This window comes from Alligator mississippiensis, chromosome 15 (assembly GCF_030867095.1).
Source record: "Alligator mississippiensis isolate rAllMis1 chromosome 15, rAllMis1, whole genome shotgun sequence".
Classification (NCBI taxonomy): Eukaryota; Metazoa; Chordata; order Crocodylia; family Alligatoridae; genus Alligator; species Alligator mississippiensis.
Window position 1 is genome coordinate 31,647,712 of NC_081838.1, and position 19,501 is coordinate 31,667,212.

The 19,501-nt window shown below is 44.3% G+C and overlaps 1 protein-coding gene across 1 annotated transcript; it reads right to left on the reverse strand.

Moving 5' to 3' along the window:
• Positions 1-238: 238 nt before the first annotated feature.
• Positions 239-1,177, reverse strand: LOC102565090 (olfactory receptor 10A7-like). The gene has a single exon (XM_006275849.3). The coding sequence runs from the start codon at positions 1,175-1,177 to the stop codon at positions 239-241; it is 939 nt and encodes a 312-aa protein (XP_006275911.3).
• Positions 1,178-19,501: the final 18,324 nt, after the last annotated feature.

Below are 19,501 nucleotides of genomic sequence, written 5' to 3' on the forward strand. Positions count from 1 at the left end.
TCTGCATATACTTTGTAACCACCGCTGTGCAAGGAACTGGACGTAACATAAAACATATACACATAGACATACATACATATACATACACTTTAAATGAGTAATTATTATCAATTAATCCAGGCTCCATGACACCTACTTTTACCTCAGGGAGTCAGTTACATTCAAGGCCCTGGAGTTCTGTTCAGCAGGATGTCCCAGCAGTCAACTGGGGTAAAAGAAGCTGTAACAGAACTGATAATTACCATGAACTTCTTTTTCTGCTCAGTGTTCTCCACATGGCTCCCTTCACTTCATTGTTCCTCAGGCTATAGATAATGGGGTTTAACATGGGGGTGATGACTGTGTAGGAGAGAGACAAGATCTTCTTGGTGTCAGGTGAATAGCTGGACTTGGGCCAGATGTATGTCAAGCTGCTTGTGCCGTAAAACAGAATCACGACTGTGAGGTGGGAGGAACAAGTAGAAAAAGCTTTGTATCTACCCTCTGCTGATGTCATCCTTAGCACGGTATGGATGATGCAAATGTAGGACACTATAATCAGTACAAATGGGACCATTATAATTATTACAGTAGCCGTGAGGGAATGCATCTCAAACTTGTAGGTGTCTGCACACACCAACTCTATGAGAGGAGGGCCATCACAGAAGAAGTGATCCACCTCATTGGGTCCACAGAACGGGAAACTAAAGAGCCATTTGACCTGCACAGTCCCCATAGGGATTCCTGAGATCCACAAGGTCAGCATGATTTGGATGCACATCCTCCTGTTCATAATGCTCGTGTAGCGCAGTGGGTAGCGTATAGCAATATAGCGATCATAGGCCATGGCAACCAGGAGGAAACACTCTACAGTTCCAAGGAAAAAGAAGAAAAACATCTGTGCTATGCATCCAGAGAAGGAGATGGATTTATTCTCAGAGAAGAGAATTGCCAGCAGTTTGGGGACAACTACGAGGGTGAAGCAGATTTCCAAGAAGGACAAGTTCCTGAGGAAGAAGTACATGGGGCTAGAAAGGGCTGGGTCCACCGTAGTAATGAGGATGATGAGGATATTTCCTAGGAGGCTCGTGATATAAATAACCAAAATCACCACAAAGAGCAGAAACTGGAACTGTTTGAGAGTGGGGAACCCCAAGAGAATGAATTCAGTAACTACAGTTTGATTTGCCCAGATCATTTTCTAAGTATCCAAAGTGTGGTGTTCAAATGAAAATGAGAGAGATTCTGCACTTCCTTAATGCGTCGGCCAGCCCAGGGATTCTGACGGGGGTGCGCAGGTTTCACCAAATACATAAACTTGCCATCCTAGGCAGAGAAAACTGCTTCTTTGGTTTTCCATTCAGGGCAATTCTGAATATTATTCAGGGTAGGTTACTCTTCGGACAGATGGAGTCTTAGGCTGTAGGTGGGTATATTTACTGATTGTGTGATCAGAGCCTTCATCTCTTGGCTTTCCCACGTCAGGTGTTCATTTATCAACTTGAAGTGGACTCAGGGTCTCCAAGGCTTGGTAAAGAAATATAGTCCCTAGCAAAGGACCTTACAATTGTCCAGTATCATGGACATAATAGCAATGGTGAAAACCTTAAGCAATCAGCATATGTCCTGAAAGGTTGAAAGAAAGCCAGGTAACATTTTAGCATTAATATAGATGCCTTAAAAATGCAATAATTACTCTTTTTTGCATTTTCATCATTATTTGAATGGAAGAAATCTTTGTTTTGTTTTAACCAAATTCAAATTTATTTCTGTCTGTAAGAAAGTGGAGAGGGGTGGGTTGGAGAAAGACCAACACTTTTAAAACCCCTAACTGTAGTTATTTTTTTACATGGAAAAGCATTTACATTTTCTGAACAAGAAAATATCACCTGCCTCCATAAATAAAATATTTGTGCTTCCATTAAAAAAATGCCTTGTGTAGGTTCCGTACTTTAGCATTATCCACATCCTAGGCTAAGTTGCAGTCTGCAGACAGTCACACACTTGCTTAACATTTTTAATCTTAATAATCCTGCAGATATCCATGGGGATAGTTGCAAAGGTAAGCTTAGGCAGATGATTTCAGGGTTTACACTACTTGGGTCCCAGTTGCCTTACAGAAAGAACAGCGAAATAACAATTGCAATTAAAATAAATGGCAAAACTTCAATAGTGTCAGTTTTTCCCTCAGTATAACTACTTCTTTTTTCAATGTAGATACCAAAGATTTAAAGTTATGTAATATAATCATGTTTATCCATTTAAGATGTTAAAATACTACAGTCTTTACTATGACCACTTATGTACTAAAAGACAAAACTCAGGATAAAATAGATTACCATAACCAGGCAATAAAATAGATTACCATAACCAGGCAATACAATTGGGCTGGAGTTCTCCACATATGTACAGCAAGTAAAGAATCTGATAATTTGAGAATAATATGAACCTGAAATGTTGCTGAAATATGTCAGTGTATAGATATATCAAAGAAGTACTTTCCAATTACAATATACAAAAATACATTGCAAATCCATGTATAAAATTTGATTTCACATCAGAGAACTAAAAGCAAGGTGGAGAACTTGCTTGTTTAATAAATTATCCAATACAACTGATTTTGTGAATGTTCTGTTAAAACACACATCCTCATTTTAAAGGAATAACCCAGAAAGATGCTTTATTGAACATTCAGTGAAAAATTAAATAATTTTACAATTATTTGTAACAGCTCTTTTGGGAAAAGGTAAAGCAAATACAGCTTTAACTATTTGATTGCATGGAATCTGAGAAAAGGTACATAATGATATACTTGCATAATTACAACAGACAATAGCTTGTAAATAAACAATGTTATGATTACAAGGAACACAGTACAACACAGTAGGTATTTAGATCAGGGTGACACTGTCCTCTTTCCTAACACCACCCCCACCCCGCCCCTTTCTCCGTCTATGCATCTGTCTCCCTACCTGATGCATCAATATCAGTGGACAATCCACTCATGATTTGCATTTGTCTCATATTCAAAGTTAGCTATTCTTACCATTCACTGCTATTTCCCCATACTTTTCTTGTGTTTAATAGATGGATTTAATTTGTGGCAGCTGTTCTCAATGCCATGGGTGGAAAGCTGAAAGAATTGCCTTGCAAAATTAAGGGGAACAGCCATGGTGTACTTAATGGAATTTCTAGTGCATTACTGACAAGCAGGAGACCTGACAGGCCAATAGCACTAAAGTGTCTCAAACCACATCCTGCTTAAAATACTCTTGCCTTTCACAACTCCTCCTCCATATCCAAGGGTGAGGTCCCTTGCTGCTTGCAATGAACTACATCATCCACTCCTGGGACATAGCCACAAGAGAGACCTGGAGCTCAGCTTGAAATGGTTTCAGCACTTACACTGAGCATTATGGGCTAAAGGTTAATATGGATGTAGCCAAAATTAGTTACATGACTAAAGCTGAGAAAATAGACAGACAGTTGGATGTTTATAGTAATATTCAATTATACTGAGATCATAGAAAAGTAGAACTGGAAGGGACCTTCAGAGATCACCCTCTGCCTGAGGCAGGATCATCCTAATACAAACACTCCAATAAAAATCCTTATCTAACCTATTCCTAGAACTGAACTGTCAACCCAGTTGCACAGCTACAAAGCATAGCAGCCTAACCTGGCACATGTAAAGCAGTGGAAAGAGGGCTGCCAGCATCTTGCTGCTGCAAGGATTGTTAAAATGTGCTTTAGCGATCCAAGGAAGAGGGGGCTATACTCCCGTTGCAGAGAAAGGCAAAAACTCCACATCTGTAGCAACAGGAGGGATAGCTTTTGACATTGGGACATGGGGCCAGGAAGGATTTTTCTATCAGGCAGCCCAGCCCAGACTAATTGCCCAGCTGACCAAACATGCCAGAGGCTCCAACTGGTAGGCTCACCCCTGTTGGTGAACCAGCTAGACACTGTTTAGAACGATAGGACAGTAGTTCTGGAGGGAATGTCATGAAGACGTCTAATTCCCCCGCTCCCCCAAGACAGGGTCAAGCCTGGCTAAGTCATCCCAACCCAATCTAACCTGGTTTTGAAAATTTCCAGGGGTGGAGATTTAGGCAGCCTGTTGCAATGCTTAACAACCCTCGTAGTCAGAAAGCTGTTCCTAAATCTCCAACCTAAATTTCCTCTGTTACAGCTCCACTGCTCCTAGTCCTGTCCACTATAGCCATGTAGTCTTTCTAAATCTTCTTTGTAACCACCCTTCAGTAATTTGAAGGCTTATCAAATCAGCCCTCAGTCTTCTTGTCTGCAGTTCTTTCAGTTTGTCCTTATTAGTTCTGCTCCCCAGGCCTCTAAGCATTTTATTTCTCTCCACTGGACTTCTTCCAAATCTTTCTTGAAGTATGGTCTAGGGCCTCTTGACTGGATGCTTGAGATAGATGGCAACCTCCCCACTTAAGTCTACCTGAGCCTGCAGATTGCAGGCCAGCCAACAGTTCTGCCTGAAGATGTTTTGTGAGTAGGCTTGGCTAGACTGTTGCTGAGAGATATTTGAGGGATACCCAAGCCACTGCAAAGTGGAGCAATAGCAGTGGGAGTAGCAGCAACAAATTCACCATCTGGATCTGTGCCTCTCTCAGAGGAGAGAGTAGATCCAGTGATTTTACATGTGCAGGGGATTTTAATCTAGGCAGATGGAGGACAAGAGATGGTAGCAGATTTGTGAAAGTGAGCCAGAAGCACCTGTCATTTTAAGTAGATAGTGCTATAAGCCAAGCTTTCTGCATGGGGCTGCAACAAAGGAGCACAGGCTTGCCATTAGGAAAACTGTGTGTGGGGCTGGGGAGCCACATGACCAAAAGGGGTGAGGCTTAGAGGGATATAAAGCAGGGCCTGAGGCAAAGTAGGCATTCTGACCCTGTAGACTAAAAGAAGCAGAGGTCTGGGGAGGGGAGAGACCTGACTATGTAAGGTGGCAGGGCATCAGACTGGGGAAGCTGCAGGGAGCCTTACACCACTAGGTATCTGAAGAAAAGTGTTTTGAGACCTGGTTATTATAGTTGGTTGCTATGGCATGGTGTTCACCTGGGCTGGTGAGCCTCTTGTTTCAGAGCAGATACTCATATCTTTTAGTTCGTGTTTACATGCTGGAGGAGCAGATTGTGGCTGTAGGGGCAGAAGAGACCACCAAAAGCCTCCTGGTTGAGCCCAGGATGGGCTATGGAGATTTTGGAATGGCAAGGTAGCCAAGAAGTGGAGAAGGTTTTGTAGGTTGGTTTGTTAACTCTTCCTCTCACACATATTGCTGTGGACTCATTTTTAGAGACGACAACTCAAACATAAATAGTGATGGAGGAAGGATGAGTGCTCTTATTATCACTTTAATAATGATATTGGTAATGGCCTTCCTAAAAGTGAACAGCATTTTAAGTAAGCAGATGTGGGAAAAGATTTAAATGGCTTCAGCATAGGTCAAACACGATTTTTTTTCCAGCAGTGTCATTTTTGCCATATGGTGGAGGCCATAGTGTGGTTGAAAAGAGAGGTGGGAGCCCTCTTGATGATCAAGCCCATGTGAAAACAGGCCAATAAGAGTGACAGTCTTAATTATGAACCTTAAGCTAGTGTTAAACAGTCATCCATAATATTTCCTCCGTCAGCAGAACGTGATGGTGAAGGCTGGGGGCACAGAGGTGGATGTTTTAATGTCTGTACCCCTACTGAAAGAAGCCAACTGAACTCTTTAGGAAAAAAAATAGTGGTGTGTGTATTACCAAAGGAAAGCTGTGGCTAGTGGTGGGGGATTTTTAACTGTATAATTGTAAAGGGAGATCAAACAAGGGAGAGAAGCAGCAAGTGGTTTGGATTGCTCAAATTTGTGGAAGGAGGTTTTAAAAGATAATGTTGGGTTTTGGGCTGTTTTTTGTTTTTAGTATGTGGAGAAGTGAGTGGGATTTTTCAATAGTGGACACTAGAACAGGAGCACAATCAAGGATCAACTTCTTTTTTTTAATCTCGCCTGATTTTAAAGTGATTAATGAGGAAGCCACATCTATATTTTTAAGAGATCACTTCTTGCTGAAAGTGAAGGTGGGAGCTGGGTTATGACATCGGAGGCTGGAGTGTATGGAAATCAAACATGCAAATACTGGAAGAGGAGGGAGTTAGTAAAGATTTTTGGGCAGCAGCATAATGAGTGGCAAGTGCTGAAAGCTACTATGTTGATGTCGTGCATCCAAAGATTTGAACAGCTTTCTTTGCTAGCCTAAATAAATCCAAGTTGCCTCTGCAGCCACTTTACACTGTAAGATGAGACTAGAAAAAGCTTGTTATGAATCTCAACTGCCTCCATAGGTAGGCTATTATTCCCTTAACCTTTTGCAGCTGGGTTCCAGGCCATGAGTCCTGCACCTTGTTACAAACGCACCTTAATTTGTGGACCCATACACAAGGTTTGCAGGTCTTTTGTCTCTCTGGGTGCATCTACACATGCAATTAATGTGACACAATGAACTCTGAAGCATTTTGAGCTGGAGTATGCTGTTCCCCAGCACAGCATCTACACATGAATACAGGACAGCTGCACTTTGAGCCAGAGTGGAGGGGGCCCCTGGCTGGCAGCAGGCTTGGGGGAGGGCCGGCTCCAGGTGGCAGCACTGGGCAGCAGAGGAACTGGGTGCTGCACAAGGGTGCTGATCCTGAGGAGTCACATGGCTAGGTGGCAGGTAGGAGTCTGGCCCCCATCAGTCACAGACTAGGTATGTGTTTCAGTGCAGTAAATGACTCTGTCAGAACTATCTTATGGTGGAGTCAGTGTATTGCGCCCTAATACCAGCACTTGTGTAGACTGTGACACTTTTACTGCAGAGCTAGTTAGTCAGCCTGGCTGTTGCTTAATGGAAGGAAACGTGCTGGCCTGGTCAGCATGGGGCCCTGTGGGGTGGGAGGGAGTGAAACTGAAATTTTGAAAATAAACAGGATACAGACTAGAGGAGGGCAAATTGAGGTGAGCAGCCACAAAAACAAAACAAAACACTCAAAAACAAACAAGAAAAAAACCTGAAGGGGAATAGGAATGACTTAAGGTGGGGACCATCCAATGAAGTCCTAGGTTTGGCTTGCCAGTGTGGGTTGGGTAGAGAGAGATGCACCCAAACATGAAGGGGGGGGGGGGGATGACCCCACAAGGAGCAATAAGACACAAATAACTAATATACTGTTTTATTTGTAAATTTTATTTTGCATTAATTTCACGCCACAGACTTCCCAAAGCAGCTAAACATTTTCCCCTTTCCCATGTCTCCCATTCTGTTTTCCTCCACCCACCTCCCTGTCTGGTCCCCTAGATGATCCCCCAAGAGCAGGCTCAGGGAAGAGGATCCTGCCCATCTCTGCTGCTGGTGCTGCTGCTGCCCTTGGCTTTATCTGGAGTAGGTCTGGAGTTCCTGCTGTCAAACAGGAACAGCTGCAGAAGTAGATGGGAGAGACAGGGAATGGAAGGGGGTCAAACATGCTGCTGAGCATGGATGGGAGGGAATAGGGTATTGAGCTGGAGGAGGTTGGATTCTTATTTGATTCTTGGACATAAAATAATCCCTGGCTACTAGGGCTGTATGAAGCTTTGGGTGCTGATTTGATTTGAAGGAGATTTGGCCCAATTAGGATTCAGCCACCAAATCAAATCTAGAGACCAATTAAAAGGTCTGAATCAATTTGGGCAGTCCCCGCTCACTGCAGCAGGGAGCTGGACCCAGATTCAATGCTGGTAAATAAGGGGTGTGGGAGGGGACCTAGATTATCCCTAGATAACATTAATTGCTGTAGATTAATAAAAGTTGCTGAGCCAGACCCTAGTTAATGTAAATCTTTCATTCAAAGGATTAGTCATCCAACTGTTATAATTCAGCAATTAGAATGGACAGGACTGATTCTTGGTTCTTGTATGCCATTGACTTAAATAGAAAAATACTGAACGACAACAGCAGAGGAGATGATCCCTATACATATCAAACATGAGTGAGCTTTAATGTGGATCATTACTTCTGCTGTGAAACTTGCCTATTGAATTTTTCACCTGACTCGTTTACCATTTCAGTTAGTTATATTATACTTGCCTATGGTCTCCACTCCAGGACATCTTCTCCCTTTTATGCTCTGGTAGGGTATTAGGAGTAGACCAAGTAACAGGCCTTAAACTGAACAGGGGAGATGATTACTCAAAAAACTGGGCTTCAATGCTGAGGAGTGCATCCCTCCCATTCTCTTCTACTCTGCATGTGCCAAATACCAGAAATGAGGCCATGCAGCAGCTATAGAGTTCACATGGTGTACCTTAGGGTGCACCTAGATGTAACAATTGCACTGATTTCAGAGGTTACTGGTACAAGCCAAGACCAAGAATCTCTTATCTGCATGTTGCTTAGTTGGTTAGTTAAAACGGGTGGGTAGCAACACTGCTCCAACTCTAACTCAACATAAGTGAGGATCAAAGTTGGGATGGATCATACAGAGGTCAGTGTTGGAGCATGACGGGTAATGTCTGTATTTTGCCCATACCCTTAAGCACTCTGTCTTCAGTCTCCTTATTGGCACATACTCCATGCCCATCACTCTACATTACCACTTTTGAAGGGGTTTAGCATATATGGACCTAGTGGGCAGGCTGTCTTTTGCATCCAATCTCAGGTTTTGCAAAGTCACAAAAAAGCCATACGTCTCCTCCCTCCCCCACCAACAGTCCAGAGTGGCCTTGCTTGCTTAAACTTTCTTGCCTAGTTGCTGCATCTTCATTTTACTGATCCCATTACCATTCTGTTGAACCATATGAATTGACTAACAACTTTTCTTAGGGCTTCCTTCACCTCTGTTTCTCAGGCTATAGATAATGGGATTGATCAGGGGAGTTAGGGCAGAGTAGAAGACAGAAAACACTTTGTTTAGGTTTTTCTGTGTGTTGCTTTTTGGTATCACACAAACCATAATTAAGGTCCCATTAAAAAGGGTAACAACCTTGAGAGGAACAGGTAGAAAATACTTTCTGCCCCCCTGTACTGGAGAAGACTCTCAGAACTGTGGAAGTTAAGCAAATATAAGATACCACAGTTATTGCAAATGAAAGAGGGATGTTTGTGCAGGCAAATATTAAGGTGGTCCATGTAATCACTGCAGAACAGATTAATTAGTGGGGTTAAATCACAAAAAATGGTCTATTTCATGGGGACCACAGAATGTCAATTGTGATTCTCAATAAAGTACATGCCAGGAACCCACTCATCCAAGATCTACCTGCCAACTGGAGGAAAAGCTTACCATTCATGAGGGCTGCATAATATACAGGTTTACATATTGCTAAATATTGATCATAAGACATTGAGGCTAAAAGATAACATTCTGTAATTGCCAGAGCAGCAAAACAATAGAAGTGTGCGATACAACCACTGACAGAAATGGCCCCATCCCTCCAAGCAAGACAAGTTTGCCAGGAAGGAGTACTTGGGGGCAGGGTATGAAGGTGTTGATCAGCCACAACCAGTACAATGATGAGGTTGTTCCCAGCTACAGTCACTAAGCAGATCACTAGAAACAGCAAGAAGAGTGGAATGTGCGATTCATGGAGATTCCCAAATCCCAATAGGATGAATTCAGCTATGGATGTTTGTTTGTTCACTTTTCTTTTCTCTGTCAGGATTAGCTAGTGCAAGAAGAAATTTTAAGAAATAAAAATAAGTAAAAACAAGGCCAGAATATATTTTTTTAACTATTTAAAAGATCCAAAGCAGCAATCAAAATAAGTATTAATCTCCTCCCACCTATCTGAGTATTGTATTCTTTGTTTCTTACATATTTTTCAGTAGAGTTATTAATCTCACAGCAAATCTAACCTCTGTTGCATATAATCCAATAACATGAATGACAATCACAGGAGTATGTGCTACAAAGCATCTTTCAGGATCACCTAATAAATGTATAATGATATGGATATGGAATATTTTCAGGGCTGTGCCCTGGATCCTCTAACTTTTTGGCAGAGTTGGTACAAATTTCAGTGCTTCTCCAGAGAGGACATGGCTCTCGAGCAACATTTTGGGGCCAGAGCGCACACAGGAACACACTGCTTGGTATCAAACCTAAATGGCCATGACACTCCAGCCTGAATGATCTGGTGCTCATTTATAGCTGAGTCGAGACATAATAGCCTTTGGCACAGGTAGAAAGGAAATTAAAATTTGGGAGCTGTAGCAAGCCACTGCACCAGCTCTGCTACTGTTCAGTTTAACAAGTCATCTTTTATTGTTTGCTACTGACTTCCTTGTATCAGAAGTAGTACCAATACAGTGAATCCACAGTTTAAAGATACACTCTTAGACCTCGACTCCATGAGGCGCCCAACAACTAGGGAGACGACGGTCCAATTACCCATGGATCCTGGTACTCATTAGCCAGAGCAGAACAGGAAGCAAACACCAGTGCACATTGCTCGCAACAGCTTTGTTCGGAATGGAGACAGCTTCAGGCCAGCTCCCACACCGATTGAATACGGGAAGCTGCAATGAGCAATAGTTCTTTCCCATGTTTATATACTTTGGTTTATGCTTATTACTATTCATTCTACCCTTACTCCTCCTCTGTTCCACCCATTTCTCCTCACATCTCAAGCTTTGCCTCTGTTTACTGTTTGCTTCATTAGCATGGAATTGCCTATGCATTTACTCATTTACATGTGTTTTTGCTGTGAGTGCATGATGAAGACCTTGAATCCTGCTCTTCAGTCAATGGGCAGACTTTGACCAAAGCTTCTGGAGGCTTCTTCACCAATCACCATTCCCCTTTTTGCATATGTTCATTTTGGATTCTGTTACCAATTACGTGTTGTTTTCCACATTCCAGTCTGTTTTTCTGTCTTAGATTGTACCCTCTTCCACCTTTTTCGGGCCCCTCTATCTTATCTCATTCCTCACTGTAGCTGGTTCACAGCACAGAGACTCACACCGATTCACTTGCTGCTTTTCCCTCAGAAAATGGTTGACACAGTTAAAATGGTTACTTAGCATAAGCAATTGGCTGGGTTAGATATCATTCTGCCTTGTGGTCAGCAGCTCTGATAGGCCACAGGATAAAACCTTTGTATTCAGCTGCAAATCCAGTACTCCCTAATAATCCAAATATTGTCACCCTAGCACTCCTTCACAGGATTAGCATAGGCAGCAAAAGAGAAACCCAGCTGTGACAGCTGAAATTATGTCTGTGTGATAAAGGTGCTTGCTGAAGGCCCTATGAAGATTAGACCAAGTGTTTTTCTGTTTTTGTTTAGATATTAAGCTATATGTTGTTGCTAAAGACTTAATTATACAAGGCCTCACTACATCTTAGATTTTAAAGTAACGTCTAGTAAATTTAGCAAAGCCTTGAAGTAATAAGGCCCTGTAGCATAGTTAAAATTACTTTATCAAAGAAATGCAAGGCTTGTACTGCTAATTGGTCAGTCTAAGGACAGTTGAAGTAAAAGGAATCTGAGTGGTTGTACGTTATCAGAACCATTCAGAAGCTTTCAGTTGGCTGGAATATCTGGAAACCATTCAGAAGGAAGAGACAGCTCTGTAAAAAGGATTAGTTAGCTGTTGCCTGGATCAGTGGGCCCGTGGACCTCGAGGAGCCCAAGAACTGCATGCCAGGGTCCTTTCCCAGTACCCCTTTGGACAGTGCCGTTCAGGGACGCCTGACTTGGCTGAACTTTGAGGAAAAGAAGCTTGCTGTCTATCAGGCATCAGAGGGGACTGCCGATAAGTTGCCAACGTGAACTGCTTTTGTCTGTCATTGTTTGTCTTGTTACTACGCATAGTTGTGTTTTTGTTAAGCCAATACATCTTTCTTACCTTTCTACCCCCGAACATTCTCTCAATCCTGAACCCTCCGCAGGAGTCTGGGACATAAATTGGTATCATGAACAGGATTGAGAGGCTGTGGTCTGGAGAGAAAGGTCAGAATGATGGGAGTTGCATGGGCCCCGTTAGTAGCTTTGCTTAAGGAGGTGACGGGGATGGAGAATCCTGGGTGGGATAAGGCTAGGTTGAGAGCTGCCTCGAGTGACCCGGGAACCATACCTGATCATTAAGCTAGGTTTGCTGCTGCTGCCTGGAGTAAGCCTGAAAAGGGGTGCCTGTCATGGCTGCTGGCAACATGCCTGCAGTTAGGGGCTGAAGAGAATGCCCAGCTCCAGGAAGGAGTCACCCAGCTGAGTAAGAAGTTAAAAGATGTGAGAAATTCCAACAGCATGACGTGCAAATCTGTGGAAGAGGATTTGCCGGCAACCACCAACAAAGTGAACCTCGGCCTTGTTGGCCTTGGAGCCAGAGGTGGTTAATCAGCCGGTAAGAGATGCGATCCAGCAATTAGTGCAGTTTCTACCCATTTTGCAGAAGCCAAGGCTTACCAAGCCGATGAAAAGTGCCAAGGCCATGGCAGTAGCCTCAGTGAAAACCCCCTGATCCCCCCAAAGTTTTGATAAAAGCCAGGAAAGGCTGGCCCAAGACTCCGCGAGCAAAAATGTGGAAAGACTTGTTAGCTGCCTGTTTCAATGAAGTGCAAATCAATAGACTGTCCATCAATGTCTTGCAAGGGCTGAGGGCTAAACACTGTACCAAAAGGGCGAAACCAAAAGAAGAGCCTTTTGTGCCACCAACAGTGTTGCTGGAAAGATTCTCTGCCCTGAGAGCAAAACTGTCAACATTTTCCCAGGCACATGCAGAGCCACCAGCCTTTACCCCATCTGATCACATGGCCTAGGGAGTCCAGCCAGTCCAACCCCCAAAGAAAGGAGCCGCAATGGGGGTAGTAGCAGGCTGAGGACCGGTATCTGAAGTTAATATTATCCCCTTAATTTGGATACCTGTACAGATTCAATTAAGTAAAAGTGAAAAATCAAGTGATATGCTATTACACATGGGTGCCCAGATTTGCATTTTAGATTCCACAGATTGGAAGGGGGGGAAAGGAACCCCTTATCAAGTAATTGGAGTCAGAGGCACCAGACGACCAGGACATCTAGTCTGAGCAACCTTCGTGTTACCTAATGGCTCTAAGGTAACAGCGGCTGCAGTAATACTTAAAGGGGGACCAAGCTTACTGGGACTTAATGTACTAAAAGGACAGCGGTTTGCCCTTGAACAAAAGAATTGGCAGTTTGAGTGCGCAGTGCCTCACCGAGAACCAGAAGAAACAGCTGTAACAGCTGTAACTCGATGTAAATGATCCCACTAACCCTGCCTCCCATGAAAGGAGTACACAAACCCCAGTATCGAACTCCCCCCGAGGTCACACAACCTATCCAGTGTATTATAAGCCAGCAGTTAAAAGATGAGACTACTATTCAAACCCACTCTCTGTATGACAATCCAGTGTGGCCAGTGCGCAAGCCAAATGAAGGGTGGCAGTTGACTATTGACTTTCAAGCTTTGAATGCTAATACTAACCCCTTGATAGCTGCCATTCTGTCACTACCAGCCTTGACAGAGCATCCAGAGGTATAAGCTTCCATGGATAGAATCCATTAGGATCAAAGACATGTTTTTGCTATTCCCATTCAGGAGAGCCATTGGGCAGTATTTGCTTTTACGTGGGTAGGGCAGCAGTATACCTACACTGTGTTGCCCCAGGGATGGATACACAGCCACACCCTGGCTCATGGAGTTTAAGCTACAATAGTACATGAAGTTCAAAAAAAGTACCCTGACCTACGCATGTGGCAGTACATAGATGACGTCATGGTAGGCAGTCAAGACAGAGAGGCTGCCATCAAGGCTTTGAATCATTGAAAGAGGAAGTGCTTACCTTTGGATTCACACTGTCTGAACAAAAAATCCAAGAGGTCGGGCCCCAGTGTGAATTTCTAGGACTAGAATGGCAGAATGGGGGGCCCACAAAACCAGCTGAGGAGCTGCGAAATATAGTGGAGACCTCGACTCCCACTAATGTGAAAGAACTACACACCCACTTGGGAGCACTAAATATTTGGTGTAGGCAGGTTCCTGAGTTTAGCGTATTGGCTCGTCCCTTGTATAATCTATGTAAAAAGAGAACTAAATGGGAATGGGGTCCTGAGCATAAATATGCCTTACAAGCCCTTAAAGAAGCAGTAACTGTTCATGCCTCTCTAGCAGCACGATGTCCCGAAGGAGAGCTTTGGCTCCATATCGGTGTCTCGGAAGGAGGACCACACTGGAGCCTGTGGCAGAAAAGGTCCTCGGAAGCAGAAGGAAAACCCCTTGGATTCTGGAGCCGAGCCTGGAGAGGGGCAGAAGCAAGGTATACTCTCTTAGACCAGATGTTGTGTGCAGCAACAGCAGCCCTGGAAGCCACAGAAGCACTGAGAGGGGAATTACCCACAGTTATCACTACTCCGATACCTATCCTTGGAATGGCTGTCAGATCGCCAGCTACCACCTGGGGGGAGAGCCCAAGACGCCACGGTCCAAAGGTGGATTTATTACATTTTGAGCCAAGTCCAATGAGTAACCCGATGACACCAAACTTTGGGGCAAAGCATCCACGCCAGAAGACAGGCGGGTGATCCAGGCTGACCTGGACAGGCTCAGCAAGTGGGCGGACAAGAATCTGATGGTGTTCAACGCCGATAAATGCAAGGATCTCCACCTTGGGAAGAAAAACCCGCAGCATCCTTATAGGCTCGGCAGTGCTATGTTGGCTACCACTATGCAAGAAAGAGACTTGGGGGTCATCATTGACCACAAGATGAACATGAGCCTGCAATGCGATGCTGCGGCTAGTAAAGTGACCAAAACACTGGCTTGCATCCATAGATGCTTCTCAAGCAAATCCCGGGACGTCATTCTCCCTTTGTACTCAGTCTTAGTGAGGCCGCAGCTGGAGTACTGCATCCAGTTTTGGGCTCCACAATTCAAAAAGGATGTGGAGAAGCTTGAGAGAGTCCAGAGAAGAGCCACGCGCATGATCAGAGGACAGGGAAGCAGACCCTATGATGACAGGCTGAGAGCCATGGGGCTCTTTAGCCTGGAAAAGCGCAGGCTCAGGGGTGATCTGATGGCTACCTATAAGTTTAACAGGGTTGACCACCAGTATCTGGGGGAACGTTTGTTCACCAGAGCGCCCCAAGGGATGACGACTAGGTCGAATGGTCATAAACTACTTTAAGACCGTTTCAGGCTGGACATAAGGAAGAATTTCTTTACTGTCCGAGCCCCCAAGGTCTGGAACAGCCTGCCACCGGAGGTGGTTCAAGCGCCTTCATTGAACACCTTCAAGAGCAAACTGGATGCTTATCTTGCTGGGATCCTATGACCCCAGCTGACTTCCTGCCCTTTGGGCAGGGGGCTGAACTTGATGATCTTCCGAGGTCCCTTCCAGCCCTAATGTCTATGAAATCTATGAAACCCCATAGGGATGCCCTGCATTAGTTGAAAAAGTCACTAAAAGTACAATTAATGTTTATCCTGATTAAAGAAGCTGCAGTGAACCTTCACCCATCAAAGAAGCACCTGCTTTCTCACCTGAAATGGAGATCTCAGCTGATGTTGAAGTCTGGTTTATAGATGGGTCTGCTCGAGGTTGTACCTGGAGAGCAGCTGCCATGAGGATTCGAGATGGCAAGCAAATAGTATCACATGGCCTCCGAAAAAGCGCGCAGTATGCCAAGCTCCAAGTAGTGCTCGGTGTTGCTGTGTGGGAGTTAATAGAAGGTCCATGTGCTAGAAGGCCCATCTATATTTATAGCGACTCCTGGATGGTAGTAGAAGGATGTACTAAATGGCTACCCCTATGGAATAAAGAGGACTTTAAAAGATGAGGACAAGACATTTGGAGCCATGAAGAGTAGAAAGCCTTATGGGAGTTAACTTCCTCTACACATCTGACATGTGAGTGCAGCTCATGGAAATAAGGCAGGAGAAGGCCCAGAGCCAAAGTGGAATAGACGAGTTGATCAGCTAACAAGAGAGGAGAGCGCTGAAACCTTGTATGTTGAAGAAAAAGATAAAGTGGCTAATCCATCATTACCCAATTCCTCCTCCCACGGTACACCTGGGGAACGAGCCGCAGAATGGCTACATCGACAACATGGACACCCTGGGCATAATGGAACTGCCCACCTGGCCACATCTTGGGGCATTCATGTAACTAAGAAAAAGCACAAGAAATAGTTGACGCATGCATCACTTGCCATGAGGTAAAAATGCAATTAAAACCCTGCCCGACTGTCCCTTTGTCATTACATGAAGGAAAGGTAGCGTGGCAGGTATGGCAATGTGATTTCATAGGCCCCCTCCCTTGGACTTCCCGAAAGTGACAGTATGTGTTTGTGGCTGTGGAAGTTACTACAAAAATAACTTTCACCTGTGCGTCAGTGAAAGCTACAGCCCAGAACACTTGTGCAGCACTGGAAACTCTGCTAGCTGTGTATCCACCACCTATAGAACCACAGAACGATAATGGCCCTCACTTTGGCAACCATCTTGTGTATGACTGGAACACAAAATGTAGCATGTTGTGGACGTATCACAGCCCACACCATCCTCAGTCTAATGCATTGGCAAAATGAGCCAATGGCATCCTCAAATGCAATTTGCGGGTAGCTGCTGGCCTGGTTCTTAGGGACTCTCAAGAACTGGCAGAGACTGTGTGCACACAGGACATAGTCATCATGGGCAACTTCAATTACCCAGGCATCTCTTGGGAGGAATACTCAGTTAAGTCAGATTGGTTGCTTCCTGACCTGTATCAAAGAGCTCTACCTGACTCAGGAAGTGCATGGACCAACCAGAGGTAACTCTCTCCTAGACTTGGTCTTGGCCAAAGGAGATGATTTGGTGAGTGACTTGAATATAGAGGGTAGCATGGGTGACAGCAACCATGAAACCAGCATGTTCACTGTCCATCACAAGGCACATGAATCAGCTTGGCAGGGTTGAAGTTTTGGACTTCAAAAAAGTGAATTTCAGCATGCTCAAGAGAGTAGGGGTAGCACTGCAGGACCAGGGACTGAAGGTGAAAGGATTTCATGAAGACTGGTCATTCCTCAAGGACATGATCCTTGAAGCACAAAAAAAGTCCATGCCCATGCAGAGGAAAGGTAGCAGAAGGGCTGGTAAGCCCTCTTGGCTTAATAGGGATATCATGGCCCTCTTGAAAAAGAAGAAAGAGGCATACAGATAATGGAAGCTTGGGTCAGTCCCCAAGGAGGACTATCCAGCAATGGCCTACACTTGTAGGGAGCAGATTAGAAAGGCTAAGGTGAATTTAAACTAGCAATGGAAATCAAGGACAAAGTATGTAGGGAACAGGAAGAAAACAAATGGAAGCATGGGGCCATTGTTTAACAACTCAGGACAGCTGGTTACTGACACTCAGGAGAAAACTGAACTCCTGAATGACTACTTTGCTTCGGTATTTCACTGGACTAAGGGGAGAATCATACTAGATAAGGTTCAGAATAGGCATGGTGAGAATGGCCACCTTCCTACTGTTGATGTTGAACTGGTGCATGTTCAGTTAGAAAATTTAGACATTTATAAGTCAGCAGGATCAGATGAACTTTGTCCAAGGGTGCTGAAGGAGGTGGCCAAAGTCATCATGGGCCCTCTGGCAAAACTCTTCCAAACCTTGTGGCACTTGGGAGAGATTCCTGAAGACTGAAAGAGGGCCAATGTTGTGCCAGTCTTCAAGAAGGGGAGGAGAGACAACCTAGGCAACTATAGGCCAGTTAGCCTAACTTCTATCCCAGGGAAAATCCTGGAAAAAATCATCAAGGAGTCTATGTGTGATAGCTTTGCAGAAGGTAGGATTCCAAATGACAGCCAGCATGGCTTCACTGTAGGCAGGTTTTGCTTTACCAACCTCATCTCCTTCAATGACCAGGTAACTCACCACCTAGACAAGAAAGAGCAGGTTGACATTGTATACCTAGACTTCCAAAAGGCCTTTGATCTGGTATTCCATGATGTTCTCATGGGAAAATTGGAGGATTGTGGGATTAAATGCTTAATAGTTAGGTGGGTGGGAAGCTTGTTGTGGAGTAGGACCCAGAGACTTCTAATGAATGGATGTGTCTTCCAGGTGAGAAGTGGCCAGTGGTGTTCCTCAGGGGTCTGTGTTTGGTCTAGTACTTTTCAAAATATTTAGCAATGATTTGGATGTAGAGGGGAAGAGATCGCTGGCCAAGTTCATGGATGACACCAAGTTATGGGGGAGTGTGGTCATGCATGAAGATAGGCTGCACATATAGGCAGACCTAGACAGGCTGGCAAGTTGGGCAGATCAGAACCAGATGAAGTTCAATATTGAGAATTGTAAAATGTTTCATTTGGGGATGAGCAATCCCCAACATACTTACAGGCTTAGTGGCACCAAACTGACTAGCACCATGACTGAAAGGGACCTAGGGGTAATTATAGACCATAGTATGAGCATAAACCATTAGTGTGATGCTGTAGCCAGAAGGGCAAACAATGATCTGGCATGCATCAACCCATGCATCTCAAGCAAAACCAATGCTGCCACTTTACTCAGCATTGGTGAGAGTGCAGCTGGAGTACTGCATCCAGTTTTGGGAGCCACACTTCAACAAGGGCATGGAAAAGCTTGAGAGAGTCCAGAGAAGAGCCACCCATATAATCAGAGACTTGAACGGTAAGCTGTATGAGGGAAGGCTGAGGGACTTAGGTCTCTTCAGTCTAAAAAAGGGAAGGCAGAGAGGGGATTTGGTAGCAGCTTACTACTATATCAGGGAAGTACATCAAAGGCCCCACAAACAATTATTTTCCAGGGCACTCATGGGTAAACCCAGGAGTAATGACCACAAACTCTTGGAAGACCATTTCAGGCTTTAACACTAGGAAAAAAAAATCTTCACAGAGTGTCCAGACTGTGCAATAAACTCCCATCAGAGATGGTGCAATCACCTACCCCAGAAATCTTCAAGAGGAGACTGGACAGTCACCTCACTGGGGACACCTGACCACAGTTGTCTTTCTTGTGTAGGGCAGAGGGGCTGGACCCAACGATCTTGCGACGTCCCTTCCAGCCCCTTACAATCAGTGGATCTGTATTGTTTCTTCTTTCTGTATATTATTTTTTTATAGTCTGTTACAGATAGCACAGTCATTTCTAGTCATGTATTCTTTCAACACATCTATTAAATCATCTTTAGCTTTAGAGAAGACCACATCAAACCATGGTTTGTGCCAATTCCCTACAAAACCACTCATTTTCTGAGGGAATTTCCCAACTCTTGGGCAACTGCTTCATATTGAGTAATTACTTCTTGGGGTTCTTGTACTTTGAGAATATTTCATAGATTTCATAGACATTAGGGCTGGAAGGGACCTCGGAAGTTCATCGAGTCCAGCCCACTGACCCAAGGGCAGGAAGTCAGCTGGGGTCATAGGATCCCAGTAAGAGAAACATCCAGATTTCTCTTGAAGGTGTTCAAAGTAGGTGCTTTGAACCACCTCCTATGGCAGGCTATTCCAGAGCTCGGGGGCTTGGACAGTGAAGA

Excerpts from the sequence above, each read along its gene's own strand:
- LOC102565090 (XM_006275849.3), bottom strand. The coding sequence starts at position 1,177 with ATGATCTGGGCAAATCAAACTGTAGTTACTGAATTCATTCTCTTGGGG.